Raw genomic sequence first — 16,920 nt, 5'->3', positions numbered from 1 at the left:
TGATTTATGGACTAATTCATAATCATCTGCCATTTCTGCTGCTAACCTCGCAGTTTTAACCCTCTGCTCTTCCACATGAGTTCTCACTACATCAGGAATTGAATTTTTAAACTCCTCCAAAAATATAATTTCTCTGAGAGCTTCATACGTTTGGTCTATTTTCAAAGCCCTGATCCACCTATCAAAATTACTCTGTTTGAGCCTTTCAAGCTCCATTTATGGTTGACCAAATTCTTTCCTTCAATTTCTAAAGCTTTGTCTGTAGGCTTCAGGCACTAGTTCATAAGCACCTAAGATGGATTTTTTCACCTCCTCATATGTCCCAGATACCTCCTCCGGTAGTGATGCAAACACTTCACTAGCCCTAGCTATCAGCTTTGAACAAAGAACAAAGAACAAAGAAATGTACAGCACAGGAACAGGCCCTTCGGCCCTCCAAGCCCGCGCCGACCATACTGCCCGACTAAACTACAATCTTCTACACTTCCTGGGTCCGTATCCTTCTATTCCCATCCTATTCATATATTTGTCAAGATGCCCCTTAAATGTCCCTATCGTCCCTGCCTCCACTACCTCCTCCGGTAGTAAGTTCCAGGCACCCACTACCCTCTGCGTAAAAAACTTGCCTCGTACATCTACTCTAAACTTTGCCCCTCTCACCTTAAACCTATGCCCCCTAGTAATTGACCCCTCTACCCTGGGGAAAAGCCTCTGACTATCCACTCTGTCTATGCCCCTCATAATTTTGTATACCTCTATCAGGTCGCCCCTCAACCTCCTTCGTTCCAGTGAGAACAAACCGAGTTTATTCAATCGCTCCTCATAGCTTATGCCCTCCATACCAGGCAACATTCTGGTAAATCTCTTCTGCACCCTCTCTAAAGCCTCCACATCCTTCTGGTAGTGTGGCGACCAGAATTGAACACTATACTCCAAGTGTGGCCTAACTAAGGTTCTATACAGCTGCAACATGACTTGCCAATTCTTATACTCAATGCCCCGGCCAATGAAGGCAAGCATGCCGTATGCCTTCTTGACTACCTTCTCCACCTGTGTAGCCCCTTTCAGTGATCTGTGGACCTGTACTCCTAGATCTCTTTGACTTTCAATACTCTTGAGGGTTCTACCATTCACCGTATATTCCCTACCTGCATTAGCCCTTCCAAAATGCATTACCTCACATTTGTCCAGGTTAAACTCCATCTGCCATCTCTCCGCCCAAGTCTCCAGACAATCTAAATCCTGCTGTATCCTCAGACAGTCCTCATCGCTATCCGCAATTCCACCAACCTTTGTGTCGTCTGCAAACTTACTAATCAGACCAGTTACATTTTCCTCCAAATCATTTATATATACTACAAAGAGCAAAGGTCCCAGCACTGATCCCTGTGGAACACCACTGGTCACAGCCCTTCAATTAGAAAAGCATCCCTCCATTGCTACCCTCTGCCTTCTATGGCCTAGCCAGTTCTGTATCCACCTTGCCAGTTCACCCCTGATCCCGTGTGACTCCACCTTTTGTACTAGTCTACCATGAGGGACCTTGTCAAAGGCCTTACTGAAGTCCATATAGACAACATCTACTGCCCTACCTGCATCAATCATCTTAGTGACCTCCTCGAAAAACTCTATCAAGTTAGTGAGACACGACCTCCCCTTCACAAAACCGTGCTGCCTCTCACTAATACGTCCATTTGCTTCCAAATGGGAGTAGATCCTGTCTCGAAGAATTCTCTCCAGTAATTTCCCTACCACTGAAGTAAGGCTCACCGGCCTGTAGTTCCCGGGATTATCCCTGCCACCCTTCTTAAACAGAGGAACAACATTGGCTATTCTCCAGTCCTCCGGGACATCCCCTGAAGACAGCGAGGATCCAAAGATTTCTGTCAAGGCCTCAGCAATTTCCTCTCCAGCCTCCTTCAGTATTCTGGGGTAGATCCCATCCGGCCCTGGGGACTTATCTACCTTAATATTTTTTAAGACACCCAACACCTCGTCTTTTTGGATCACAATGTGACCCAGGCTATCTACACCCCCTTCTCCAGACTCAACATCTACCAATTCCTTCTCTTTGGTGAATACTGATGCAAAGTATTCATTTAGTACCTCGCCCATTTCCTCTGGCTCCACACATAGATTCCCTTGCCTATCCTTCAGTGGGCCAACCCTTTCCCTGGCTACCCTCTTGCTTTTTATGTAAGTGTAAAAAGCCTTGGGATTTTCCTTAACCCTATTTGCCAATGACTTTTCATGACCCCTTCTAGCCCTCCTGACTCCCTGCTTAAGTTCCTTCCTACTTTCCTTATATGCCACACAGGCTTCGTCTGTTCCCAGCCTTTTAGCCCTGACAAATGCCTCCTTTTTCTTTTTGACGAGGCCTACAATATCATTCGTCATCCAAGGTTCCCGAAAATTGCCGTATTTGTCTTTCTTCCTCACAGGAACATGCCTGTCCTGTATTCCTATCAACTGACACTTGAAAGCCTCCCACATGTCAGATGTTGATTTGCCCTCAAACATCCGCCCCCAATCTATGCTCTTCAGTTCCCGCCTAATATTGTTATAATTAGCCACATGTAATACCCACATGTCCTGTGGTCATTTTATTTGTTTAGCTACCTTCTCAAATGAAATGAAAAAGGCTTCCACCATTTCTCGTCAAACCTTGGCAATGCTTGGACATATTTAAATAGATCCCCACCAAGCCTTTGACTATGATGCTCCTTCTCACTATCCTCACCGCTATCATCCAACTGTACGTTTCCCTTTACGTCTGCCAATTTTAACTGACTGTCATGTGTCATGGCCATTTTCTGAAGTTCAAACTCTCTCTCTTTATCTTTTTCCCTGATCTGTATCTCCCTTTCTCTTTCTTTTTGTTCTGCTAGAGCTATTCTTTCTTTTCTCCTCTCTCCTTTTCTTTTTCCTCTCTCTCTTTCGTATTCAAGCTGCTTTAATTCTTTCTCATGTTCAAGTTGCTTAATCTGCAACTGGAACCTTGCCATTTCTAATGAGTCAGACTGTATCTCAGGCAACTTTAAATGCTTAGCCACCGCCATAATTATCTCATCTTTTCGCATTTTGTCAGATAATATTAACTGCAATGTTTTTGCCACATCTAACAGTCTGCTTTTAGTCTCTGTCCGTAAGGTAGTGCGTGTGACCGTCTCCACCCCCAAAAACTTCAGAGTCTTTGAAAGAGCCATTGTGCACAACACACTCCCCACTTAAACTAAAATACCACACCTGAAAAGCAACCACAATATGCTCACCCCTCACTTTCTTTAAGTTCACTAAGCCAATCCAATAGATGTTTATCCCCCTCGAGCCCCCAATTTTCTATGGGCCAGAGTTTAGAGAACCCCAAAGTGTAGCATGGAGTTCACCTGACCCACAACCTTTTATAGATTGTGGTATGGGGAGCACACGGCCCACTCTACGGGTGTGGTACAGCAGAAATGGAAAAGTACTTTTTAAAGCAAAACGATGTTTATTCTATGAACTCAAGTTAACCTTTTTAAAACATACAGTAAAGATCTTAGCAACCATTAATGCAAATACAACCCCCGAAAACTACAACATTAAGTAATCCTTTAAGCTTTCCTTTTAACATCCATACGACTTAAAAAAAAGAACTTTAACAGAAGCACATCAGGTTAAAGTCACTACTGAAAACATTTAGAATTCCGAATTCACCAAATGATCAAGAGATAGTCTTTTGATGGCAGAGAGAACAGCAGTACACCTGCTTGTTCTGGCTTCAGCTCCAACATTGAAAACAAAACTAAAACACACCATGCAGCAAACTGCCTAAAACAAAAGTAAAAAGCTGACAGACAGCCCAGCTCCACCCACACTCTGACATCACTGCTAAACACCCATTTCTTAAAGGTACATTTCTTAAACACCTATTTCTTAAAGGTACTCTCATATGACAGCCCCATCTGTTCCACAAACACACCCAGTTCCTTTACCATGTTTGATTTTTTTCCCCTGATTTTGGGTTTGAGCTGTCTATCCTGTACACAGTTAACGTCCCCTCCCACGATCAGTACCGGTGTGTGTCTATGTTGGGGATATCCCCCATGGTCTTTTTCATGAATGTCTGGTCGTCCCAGTTGGGAGCGTACACGTTAACCGTGACCACTGGTGCCCCTTCCAGGACCCTGCTGACCATGACGTACCATCCCCCTGGGTCCGTAGCCGTCTTTGTCACTGTGAATGCTGTCCTCCTATTGAGCCGTATGGCTACCCCCCTTAGCCCTCGTCCCATAGCACGAATGGTACGTCTGTCCCACCCAGCTCTTTTTTACCCGCAGCCGGTCCTTATCCCTCAGGCGAGAGTTTTGGAGGAAGACTATATCGGCTTTCAAACTGTTCAGGTCGGCGAAGACTCTGGATCTTTTCACTGGGCCGTTAAGTTCCCTGACGTTGCAGGTGACTATTCTGATGGAGGCTTTCTGTCCCCCCCTCCTGTGGGATCAACCAGACTTTCTTTGTGGATGTGCCCCTGAAGTCCAGGGTTCCTCTTGTCAGGTGCCATCCAAAATGCCCGTGGTCACCGTAGTCACTGTGAGGCCAGACCCCTGCGCTCTGGGGTTTCCCTTTGCCCAGGGGCCACCAAAGATGACTGCTATCTATGTGTTCACCATGTGGGTGAGCCCCTGAACCCGGGGTTTCCCTTTATTTGGGCTGTTTGCAGTGCCTTTGTGTTCTTTATTGCCATGTGCAATCTGTTGTAGCCAGCGAGCGCCCTTCCTCCCTTGTCGCTCTACTACCCCCTGGGTCTGTCTCCCCCTCCCTTCCCCCCCTTGTCCCTGCGGGTGTCCCCACCCCCGAATTTCCCCCCCTCCATTTACCCCCCATATTCTCCCCTGTATAGTGTTCTCCCCCTATCGCCAGGCATCCTCTCCCCGTCGAGACCTGTGCTGTGGCCCCCAACTCATGCGTACTTCCTGGCGCTAGCTTACCTGCAAATGTGATGGGCCACCCCCACCCGCTACATGTCTATTCCATATTCCTCCTCCCTCCTGTGCTCTGCTGCCCTCGTCCCGTCCTTTCTGAGATTTCACCCAGAATTTCAAACGAGGCAGTACAGACCCACTCAAATAGCTTTCCAGACGGTAAAGATCACGGTGTTGCCAAAGGAGCACCAACATGTCAGCCGGGGGGTGGGGGGACGCAGGGGTGAGTGCGGGGTTCTTTTTTGGGAGGGCTGTGTGTAAAGGAGGGGGTGGTATGGGGTGTAGTGTTAATTGGGTATTGTTCCTGTTGCTGCTGTTGTTTGCTTGTTTCTTTTCTGTAAATATTTGAAAATACCTCCAATAAAATATTTTAAAAAAGAATTATCTTGTTCACGTTTTATGCATGTATCTGAAATTATAATTTCACTTAAAGTTAGTCCCTAATTCTCATTCCTTGTATTTTCTGTAGAAGCTGGCCAAGACTGCTGAACAATTTCAGAAGGAGCATCGTTGGCAAGACGATATTAAGGTATGACCATCAGTTTTACTCGGTTCTTCGAAGAGATCTTGATTTCCTGGTTTACTTTAGGAGTTGGCCACCTTACACCCAGATGGGTGTACCCAAAGTGGCAGTATTTGTCTTGTATGTTGACTGGACGTAGAGATAACGTTGGAGGACAGCTTTATCTAATATTAAAAGGAACCAGTGACAAACTTGCCATCACAGATTTACGGCAGTGAATGAAATCAGTCATTTGTTTTGAGTGCTGGCGATTTTGCCAATGTTTTCTGGCATTGCTCACTGTTTCCTGGCGATTGCTGATGTTTGTCAATTGGATTTGTCGCCTTCAGGTTCAATTGTTTTCTCTCTGTGAGGTAAAGGTCATCGTATTATTTTCTACACAGAACTTGGGCGCTGTGAATATATTTGAGTAGAAAATTGAAAGTTGTTGCTGGGTTTAACAGTCAAAGTTGCTGCAGTATCCTGTATTAACATCACAAACGTAATGTATTTTCAATAATTAAATGATAACAAAGGTTATTCGGATGATCGCGGTCGCTGTACTTTGCTATCTCTCTCATTTAGATTCAGCGTATGAGGTGCTGAGAATAGAATCTAATCTCTTTCACAGCCAGCATTACAAAGACAAACATGACAAGTTTAAATTTTGAGCTGCCTCAGCCCTTCATGATGATTTACATGCCACAATTCTACTTAAATATTGAAATACTTGTTCATGCACAAGTCTATCGTTTGCACTTCAAAACACACATAATGGGTGAAATTTAATGCACACCTTGGAAGCAGGTTGGAAGGCCATTTAACACGGGGTGCAGTTTGATACCTTCCTGACCCACCGCCAACCAGGAGCTGGTTTAGCACAGTGGGCTAAACAGCTGGCTTGTAAAGCAGAACAAGGCCAGCAGCGCAGGTTCAATTCCCGTACTGGCCTCCCCGAACAGGCGCCAGAATGTGACAACTAGGGGCTTTTCACAGCAACTTCATTGAAGCCTACTTGTGACAATAAGCAATTATTATTATTATAATTAAATCTGGGGCCAGGAAGGTCAAAGTTGGCCTTCCCACCCCTAGGTCAGTTGAGGCCTTTAAGTTATTGTTCTGGTGGACTTCCACCACAGGAGACTCAGGTACAGGTTTCAATCATTTATTCAAGATTCAAGCATGGAGAGCAGTTTTCGAGATCCCTAATAAAACACTCTCCTATAATACAGTACTCAACTCTAACACAGCACTCACCTCTAACACAGATCTCTAATCCAGCATCACCTCTAATACAGCAGTCTAATACAGAACTCACTTCCAACACAGCACTCTCCTCTACCACAGCATTCACCTCTAACACGGCACTCACCTCTAACACAGCACTCTCCTCTGATACAACACTCATCTCTAACACAGCGCTCATCTCGAATACAGCAACATCTCTAATACAGCAATCTAATACAGCACTCACCTCTAACACAGCACTCTAATATAGCATTCACCTCTAACACAGCACTCTAATATAGCATTCACCTCTAACACAGCACTCTAATATAGTATTCACCTCTAATACAGCACTCTCCTCCAACACAACAATCTCCTCTCATGCAACAGTCATCTCTAATACAGGACTCACCACTTACACAGCACTCTCCTCTAAAACAGCGCTCAACTCTAATACAGAACTCATCTCTAATACAGCACTTTAATACAGCATTCACCTCGAATAAAGCACTGAACTCTAATACAGCACTCCAAAAGAGCACTCTCCTCTAATGCAGCATTCCCCTCTAATACAGCATTCACCTCTAATACAGCGCTCACCTGTAACACAGCATTACCTCTAACACAGCATTCACCTCTAATACAGCACTCACCTAATGCAGCACCCCCCTCTAATACAGCATTCAACTCTAACACAGCACTCACCTCTAACACAGCATCACCTCTAATACAGCACTCTAATATAGCACTCACCATTAATACAGCACTCACCTCTAACACAGCACTCACCTCTAACACAGCACTCACCTCTAATACAGCACTCACACATAATACAGCACTCACCTCTAATGCAGCCCTCACTTCTAATACAACGCTCATCTCTAATATAGCATTCACCTCCTGGCCATTCAAACCGACCTCCAACTCCTTTGCTGGTGCCTCCTGACTAACTCCAGTGAGAAAGGCCCAATTAGCTAAGTTTCACTGCCTCCAGCACTGTTTCTCCTCCTAGTCCTCCTCCATCTCAGCAGTGATCATCACTCCCAATGATGCTCATTATAATCGTAATATCATAAGAAATAGGAGCGGTAATAGGCCATTCAGCCCATTTATTCTGCTTCACCATTCAATAAGATCATGGCTGATCTAAAAGTGGCCTAAACGCCACTTTCCTGCCTGTCCCCCATACCCTTGACTTTCTTGCATTTACAAGAGCACCCTGAGAGGAGCCAATAGATGTTTCTGGCAGCTGCTTCTCTACTCTTTCAAAGCACACTTAACCCTCCCTGATCACCTGAGGAATATGAGTACCTGGCGATGACTCTAGATGCCTCCTCTCCCCCTCACCCAGTTATTACTCCACAAATCCTTTGAATGAGATGAGAAACCTTGTGATATGCTGAATGTGGCGATCCATGAGGGTGGTCATTCCCTCAATGGAGGAAATAATTAGAAATTGCAGACACCTCCACTTACCAGATCAGTGGGGAGACAAAGTGCAATGCTGAATGACAAATCCAAGTAATCATAGAGCAGCATGACAAGGCTCAATTGTTGGAATTTCACAAAGGAACTTCTTAAACACAGAAAGTGCTGCAGTGCAGTTTGTGAAACTGTGCTTCAAAGAATAATTGAACTTTCCTTAATATTAACCAGAGAGGGTAGATCGATATTTGCTAACAGTTATTCGAAAATCTTGGATATCCATGCCATACCTTACTAGATGATAGTGTAAGAATTTGATAATTCTATTAATTTTTAGGGTTGGTGTGGATCTGTAACATCTGTGGATGTTATTCCTTAACCTCTTTTAAGTGGTTCACTTTGAATTTCAGCGAGGTGCAATTCTTTGAAGGACATTGGTTGTTTGTGAAAAACATTTATTATTTTACGACTTCATATGTTCCTTTGAGTTTTTAGTTGGAGCAGTGGTATGCTGTCTTAATTGCCCACAATACAATTAAGTGTTTTTTTTAGTTGGGAGGAATGGCTAAAAGCAGTTAAACTTAGAATGACACCTTGGGTGGAATTTAATGAAAACTTTCTTGGGCACAATTTTCCGGCCTCGTTATGCTCTCCGTAATGAGGCTGGTGAATAGCGGGAGAGGCCAAAAACAAGAACCGCGCCAGGCGCCAAACAGTTTGCGCTGCAACCGGCCTGCTCCCGTAGGTAAAATCGGGATCACGCCGTAGCGAGGCGGGAAACCAATTATCACACCTAAGCCCCATTTCCATACAATTAATGGGAACCACCCCATATCCAACGGTCTCCTGTCATTCAGCGGCCTCCCCAGCAAGTGGTCACGCTGGCACCGATTAGTACTCCTTTTGAAAAAGATGAACCTGGCGATAAGGCTTCTGTGGGGAGTCGAGGAGGTGAGTAGCCATCTTTGCTCACAGGCAAAGAGCCCGGGGATGCTGGGCTTGGCATCCCAGTGTTTGTCGGAGGGGGGGTGATGGGACTCTCGGCTGAGGGGGTGGGGACCTTCATGGGGGGGGGGGGTGGAGCGGGGGGGGGGGGGAGATGACAACCGCTCACGGCACCACAATGCCAACCCTTGGATCCTTTACCCATTCCGGGGGAACTCTTGCCCCTGCCCGTCTGCCCCACCGACCACCCATAACCCCCACCGACTGCCGAGACCTCCGGCTGTGCGGTTGAAGGCTATTACTGATAGGAAATTGGCAATCGTGGTTAAGTGAGCATTTCAGACAACCCAGGTGGATTCCTGTGGGTGGGCGGGCCATGTGGCATGTGGGAGTCATTGCCTAGAATCCCAATCACACCTGGATGCATGAACACTGTGATTGAACCACGCGGGAGGCAACACCACACACGAAGCAGCCAACATCCAAACGACAAGCTCCAGGAACATTCCACGGCCGGAGGGTGAGTGAATGCAACAGATCATAGAATCATAGAATTTACAGTGCAGAGGGAAGCCATTCGGTCCATCAAGTTTGCACCGGCCATTGGAAAGAGCACCCTACTTAAGCCCATGCCTCCACCATTTCCACGTAACCCATTAACCCCACGTAACCTTTTTTTTGGGCACTAAGGGCAATTTATTATGGTCAGTCCACCTAACCTGCACATCTTTGGACTGTGAGAGGAAACCACGGAGAGAGAGCACCCGGAGGAAACTCACACAGACACGGGGAGAACGTGCAGACTCTGCACAGACAGTGACCCAAGACGGGAATCAAACCTGGGACCCTGGAGCTGTGAAGCCGCTGTGCTACCGTACTACCCAGATGAATGGAGAGATGGGCCAAGGGTCCGGAGGTCAGCCCGCATTGCGGAAGAAAGTGACAGAGGGGTCATAATAGTTGTGCACAAAGGTGTTAAATGTGTTTTACAATCTCCTACTCCCGATGGTGCCGCCCCCCACCTGCCCAACACCCACACTTCCACTCCCCACCCCTACCTACCCTCCCCAACCCCATCCTCCGGTGCCTTCAGTGATCCTCAACGTGCTTGGCCTTCCTAGCTCTACAACTACATTCAATTCCCAACCAAATGTTGTACACCTGAAGCACAGGAATCATGAAATTACAGATTCATTATAGAATGAAGGAGAGCCATTGCAGAATGATGGCACAGGCAAGCATGTCAGAATGCAGATTGGTCATGGAGTGATAAGACACCATAGTCACAGAGGATATGCTTTGTGATTTTGCTTTGAGCTGTTTCAATGCTGTGGGATGAATGGAAACCGCATCAGAACAATTCAAGCTGCAAGGAGCGATCGGCTAGGATTTGGGAGGCAATCAAGTGTTCTGGAACCTTAGCTAAGAAAGGGAATTGGAGATGGGGTGATAAGACAGAGGGGATTTAGAAGGCAGTGAAACAAATGGGGTGCAAGTAAATTTAAGAGGCAACTATAGATAATTTTCTGGAGAAAGAAAGGAGCTGGTGAGGAGGCAGTGAGGTGGCATTTAAGTGAAGCAAAGAGCTTGTCTGGATCAAGTCACTTTTTTCTTGTTCTAAAATTTCCCATGTTCCTCACTATGGGATTTCACAAATACGAACAGCCAGGAATAATCCTAAAATCTTCAATGAAAACAGATTACAGAAGTTGATCTGAAACGTAAAAATTCACACAAGCGTAAAATATTGGAAGCTAAGGAATTTTATTGTAAAATTATGGAGTTTCTGTGCAGTGCTGTTCAGCATGGTTAGAAAAGGCTTACACATCACATGCATAGCGATTGAAAAGAAAGACATGCATTTATCGAGCAATCTTCATGACCTTCAAAAGTGCATCAGGTCAATGAAGTACTTTTTGAAGTCTAGTCACTGTTGAAAAGTAATGTGGGAACCAATTTAAACTCATAATAGAATTGAAAATAGAACCTGTGAAGTCTGTACATTCCAAGCTGGTTCTTTGGATGCACAGTTAGTTTTTATAGGAAAAAAAACCTGAAAAGACAAATCCACTTCCACAGACTCATGGATTGTTCTCTGACCATGTAAATAAAATGTAAAGATTTTGGGTGGAAGTTGGTCCTAATTTGCAGTAGTGATCCCAGAGAAGACATTTGGATAGAGGATACAGATATACAAGCAATGAAAGTACTGAACTTAATCTGTGCAACATTTTGGGAGCCTTAAAGTTGAGACAAATGTCAAAGTAATGTGGGTCGTTTTTATTGATAAGCAAGCTGTCCAGAGGTTGTCCAGATAATGAAACTGGGACCAACACAATAATATTCAACTTCTCTATTACCAGTGCCAGCAAGAATTACTCCCCTCGCCCACCCACTCCTCATACACACATCACAGCCCCCCCTCGCTCAACGCAACCCAAACACACTCACACACACATGCACTCTCCTCACAAACACACACCCATATGCAGACACAAAGCACACATACAGAATCTCCCTACATACATAAATACCATCCCCATCCACATAACTCAACCCCCCACACACAAATCTCCCCCCCCCCCATCCACCATGCACATATATACACACACACACACCATGCACTCTATGATATGGTGTAAGGAGATGGGAAGCTGATTTCTTGTGTAGGTGTTATTGACTTGTATTGTTCTGAAAAATGAAAGAACATAGTGTTGCTAACTTTTGGTTGGTTCACTTGGCTCTGTTTTATAACCTTTGCTCTCGAGTCGCCAGGTATCTTTATGAAACCGCCACGAGGTTCAAGTTCAAGTAATGATCAATAACTCAATACACCAATTAGTAAGATTCAAATCAAAGCACATTTATTTACACACAGTCAAATCTACTCATGCATAAACGCTACTTTCTAAGCTACTTCTACAACTAACAGGCCCATACTTAGCTTCGGACTGGCCCACCAGGTCAGGGGAACAAATGGCCTTTCGTTCGGGTTCTGAGTCCGCGGGATTCAAAAGCTGGTATGGGCTGGTAGCTAGGAGTGCCTATCTCGTAGCGAGCGTTGACTTGAGACTTACGGTCTTTTGACGGCAGCTGAACAGGTCACTGTCAAGGGTTGGTTCGCGTTGCTGAGTGACCCTGTCAAGAAGGACGATTTGAACTTGGGGGCTTTACTTTATAGTCCCCAGGGGCTTCCCGCCTTTTGGGGCGGACCCCGTACCTGGTTTCAAGTGATTGGACTTCGTTCCAATCGCTTGGTTCGATTTCTCCAATACTGGAGCGGTTCCCTGATCGATGGGCGGTCTTGAGGTGTCCGTTAACCTCTTTTGTGTTGGCTCCTGCTGGCGCCGAGGAGTCTGGCTTGGCCTTGTTTATCTCAAATGTTTTGATTGTTCCTGGGGATCGCTCATTAGTATGTAGGTGGCTGCTACATTATTATGCAGATGGCTGCTTGTATCGATGTTATCTGGGCTTTTGCAGAGTTTAATACACAGTAAACTTGCACCTGCTAGTTTCTGCCTGTGTTGGCTGAATTTCCCTTCAGCCTTTGCTGTTCTCCATTTTACGTCGGGAATTGGCCAACCCAGGTGGCTACAATAGGCCTACTTCACTGGTTCAGTGTAAGGTCAGTGTGCATTTGGCAATAGCTGTCACTCCGTAACCTTAATTTTACACGACAGTTTGCTCATTCCTCGAGCTTTGCAAAATACCTGTCACATGCAGTGCATCTCAGGAGATTTTGATGCCTGTTTCTATACGTACTCGACCATTTGTGTCATGCGTGGAGAATACATTTAACAAGGAAATGGAACATGGAATCTTCACAGTGTGGCACTAGAGAATTGGTTGTTGCATTGATTACAATAATAATCTTTATTATTGTCACCAGTAGGCTTACATTAACACTGCAATGAAGTTACTGTGAAAAGCCCCGAGTGGCGACATCCCAGTGCCTGTTCGGGTACACTGAGGGAGAATTCAGAATGTCCAAATTCAGAATGTTCAGGCCTCCACGGTGGCCTGGCCCGCGATCGGGGCCTACTGATCGGCGGGCGGGCTATTTCCATGGGGGCCTATGTTCCTCCGCACCGGGCCCCTGTAGGGCTCCGCCATATTGCCCAGGGTCCGGCGCGGAGACGGGAACACACGCGCATGTGCGGACTTGCGCGGCTGGAGCAGAGGAGACCATTCTGGCGCCGACCTAGCCCCCTAGGAAGGGGTGAATACCTGACAATCGAAGACCGTTGGCGCTGGAGTGGTCCACGCCACTTTTCGCGCCGGCGTCAGAACTTGGCTGCGGGATTAGAGAATCCCAGCCCATGTCTTTCGGGACTTGTGGGAGGAAACCAGAGCAGCAGGAGGAAACCAACGCGACAAGAGGAGAACAGGCAGTGACCCAAGCCCGGAATCGAACCTGGGACCCTGACTGCTGCCCATGTCCTATCCTGCACCAAGTGCCAATTAGTCTGTCCTTGTTGATCTACATTGAATCCAAAACCTCCAAATGCACTAGGTTTAAAGCTCATGGGCGGGATTCTCCCCTACCCGATAGGGCGGGGGATCCCGGCGCCGAGGAGTGGCGTGAACCACTCTGGCATCGGGCCACCCCAAAGGTGCGGAGTCTCCACATCTTCAGGGGCTAGGCCCGCCCCGGAGTGGTTTGTGCCCCGCCAGCCGGCGGGGAAGGGGCTTGGTGCCACGCTAACCGGTGCCGAAGGGCCTACGCTGGACAGCGCGAGTTGGCGCATGCGCGGGAGCGCCAGCGTGTGCTGGTGTCATCCTGGCGCATGCGCGGGAGGGTTCATCTCTGCATCGGCCATCGCGGAGGACCACAGCGGCCGATGCGGAGGAATAGCGTGCCCCCACGGCCCAGGCCCGCCCACGGATCGGTGGGCCCCGATTGCGGGCCAGACCACCGTGGGGGCACCTCCCGGGGCCAGATCCCCCGCGCCCCCACCCCCCGAGAACCCCGGAGGCTGCCCGTGCCGCCACGTCCCACCGGTAAGGACCTACTCCCATTTAGGCCGGCGGGACTGGCAAAAAACGGGCGGGATTTCAGCCACCGCGGGCCGGAGAATTCAGGTGGCCCAGGGGCCCATTGAGTCGCGTCGGTCCCCGCCATTCTCCGAGGCAGGTGGCGCGATTCACGCGTGGGTGATTTTTGGGGGGCCGGAGAATTCGGAGGCCGGCGGGGTCGGGATTCACGCCGACCCCCGACGATTCTCCGACCCGGTGGGGGGGGGTCAGAGAATCCCATCCCTTATCTCCATATATGTCATTTCCTTGCCACGTCCCTTCTATAACCTCCTCCACTTCTCTTCTGCAATCAAAAATATTTTTGCCCCACCCTTGCAGCTTTTCAGACCCTAGACTCTGGAATTCTTCCCCAAAACTTTTCTATTTCAACTCCTTCATCTACTTTAAGGCCATCATTAAAATCTATCTCTTTGACCCTGCCAATATCTCTTGGCTTGTTAATTTTTGATTGTGTGTGCTTTAGGATTTTTTTCTGCATTAAAGGTGCTATGTAAATGTAATATCTTACCCTCTCCCTACAAAGCCTAAGGCACATTTTACTGAAAACAACATCCGTTTATGATTGGGATATTTGAAAGTAGCAAGTGGATTTCCTGATTATTCTTGAACTCTATTGTTTTTTGTCTTCTAGCTCTGAATGTTTTTAGCAAAGGCTGCTTTGTTGTGGGAAATTTCCTGAATTCTATCGTGAGTACACTTCGAAGTGCTTTATTAGTTGTAAAGCACTTTGGACAGTACTGAGATCATGAATGGTGTTACATAAACGAGTATCTTTTCATTGTTTTGTATTGATTGGCTGCTCAGTCTTTATTGTTTGATGTCTTTGGAGATTGTTTACCTTCTGCATATCCATGGTAGTAATTGCTCCTCAGATATCTTAGGGCGAGATTTTAATGGAAATCGGCAAAGGTTGATAGCGAACGGGAAAAGTATAGTGCAGGACTTGGGGTAAGAAAACATTAAGGGGCGGATCCCATGACTTATTACTGACAGGACGGCCTCTGATTCGCCCTCCCTGCCAGCAGCTTAGTAACTTGAGGATCGAGGTGCCATTTTTAAAGGTTGCCCCAGTGCAAAGAAGTTCTCCCTGGAAACAACGCCTCTTCCCATCCCTCTCTCAGTATTGCCCCCTGACACTGCCTGGGCACCACCTGGGGGCAGTGCCTGGGCATGACCCTCTCCCCCTAAGAAATATACTTGGCTGAGCTACCCTGGGAGGTCTGCACGCCAGGTGCGCGCCTTAGGGAACCGGTTGTAATTCACGTCATTCTACTGTCATGCCAGCATGGAGGGATTTTCTGACGAGGTGGGGGGGGGTGCGATGATTCAGGCGTAGGAGCCTGATAATGGTATGTTAATGAATTCAAATGATGTTCCTGGTGTTGAAAGTCAGGAAACGCTTCCCATCACTGGTGGAGGGAGGGGACAATCGCGTCAAACATTTACATAACAGGCTGGATTCTCCGCAGCCCCGCGCCAATGTCGCGTTTGACGCGGGGGTGGAGAATCAAATTTCCCAACGGAATCGAGCCCAACGCCGTTCCGGTGATTCTCCGAGACCATTGCCAGAGGCCCGCCCAGCGATACTCCGGTCCCAACCGGCCGAGTTCCCGACCGCGTGGAACTAACATTGTATGGCCGTTCGGGATGCCCGCATGGCAGCTACGGACTCGGTCCACGGCCGCCCTGGTGGAAGGTGGGGGGATCGGGCACCGGGGGGGATGCTTATCGGCGGGCGGGGGAAAGGTCAGGCCGGACGGATCCTCGGGCGCGCAGCTGATCGGGGGGGGGGGGGGCTAGATTCTTTGTGTAGGTCCGCGGTCCGAGTCGCCATGGCGCTCGGCACAGACTCGGAACCGGATGTGCGGAGGCCCGTATCCGCAGCCAAAGCTGCGTGAAGAACTCCGGGTCCCTGCTAGCCCTCTGAAGGTAAGTGAATCGGGTTGTATTTTTTTCAGGAAACTCAGGAGTGCAATGCCTGCGTTTTTACGCCAGCGTGGGGACATAGCCCCATTTTGTGAGAATCCAGCCCAACACATGCTTTGGCTGTTCTCGTGATATTTTCCAGTCCTGTCACCGAACCCGCTCAATGTGATCGGGAGCGGAAAACCCCAGCCTTCATTAATCAAGTGGCTGTTTTTTTCACGTGATGGGATGATTGCAGCATCTTGTAGCAATGTACAGGACTGAGCAATGCTGACACTGTACTTGCACAGGAGAACATTCCTAACACAGGATTGAAGAATACTGACTGTACTGACACGGGCTGAGAAATACTGCCACTACTAATTATGCACCGAATCATTCCAGAGTTGCATCTCAAAAGGAGATTACTTAGCTCCTCGTGCCATGCCGGCTCTCTGCAAGAGCAGCTCAGAAAGCCTCACTCCTACCTTGTGCCTGTAATCCTGCAAATGCTTTTTGTTCAGATGCTTATCCAATTCCCTTTGGAAAGTCACGATTGAATCCGTCTCCACCAGACTCTCCGGCAGTGCATTCCAGATCCTAACCACTAACTATGCAAAAATATGTTTACTTGTTCCATCAATGGTTCTTTTGCCAATCACCTTAAATCTGGGGCGAAATTCTCCGTTATCGGCGGAAACTCCGCCGATCGGCGCAAAAAACGGCGCAAATCCCACTTGCGTCACGTCATAAAAATGGGCCGATAGTCTGCGGCCCGAAATGGGCTAGCAGCGACGTAACGGGATCCGCGCTGGCGCAGTGGTTCACGCCGTGCAGCGTCATACGCGCTGCACGGCGTGACGGCTCATAAGGCCGCGCAGCTCCCCCCCACCCGACCGGAACAGCCGACCGCAA

The 16,920-nt window shown here is 47.6% G+C and overlaps 1 protein-coding gene across 4 annotated transcripts in view; it reads left to right on the top strand.

Moving 5' to 3' along the window:
- Positions 1-16,920, top strand: part of cacna2d2a (calcium channel, voltage-dependent, alpha 2/delta subunit 2a) — a 1,719,882-nt gene that overhangs the window by 833,658 nt on the left and 869,304 nt on the right. For all 4 annotated transcript variants that reach the window (XM_072472012.1, XM_072472009.1, XM_072472008.1 and 1 more), the window contains exon 4: positions 5,434-5,493. In XM_072472012.1, coding sequence (XP_072328113.1) covers positions 5,434-5,493 — 60 coding nt within the window. The remainder of the gene's footprint in view (positions 1-5,433; positions 5,494-16,920) is intronic.

This window comes from Scyliorhinus torazame, chromosome 13 (genome assembly GCF_047496885.1).
Source record: "Scyliorhinus torazame isolate Kashiwa2021f chromosome 13, sScyTor2.1, whole genome shotgun sequence".
Classification (NCBI taxonomy): domain Eukaryota; kingdom Metazoa; phylum Chordata; class Chondrichthyes; order Carcharhiniformes; family Scyliorhinidae; genus Scyliorhinus; species Scyliorhinus torazame.
This window is presented reverse-complemented; position numbering and strand designations above follow the sequence as displayed.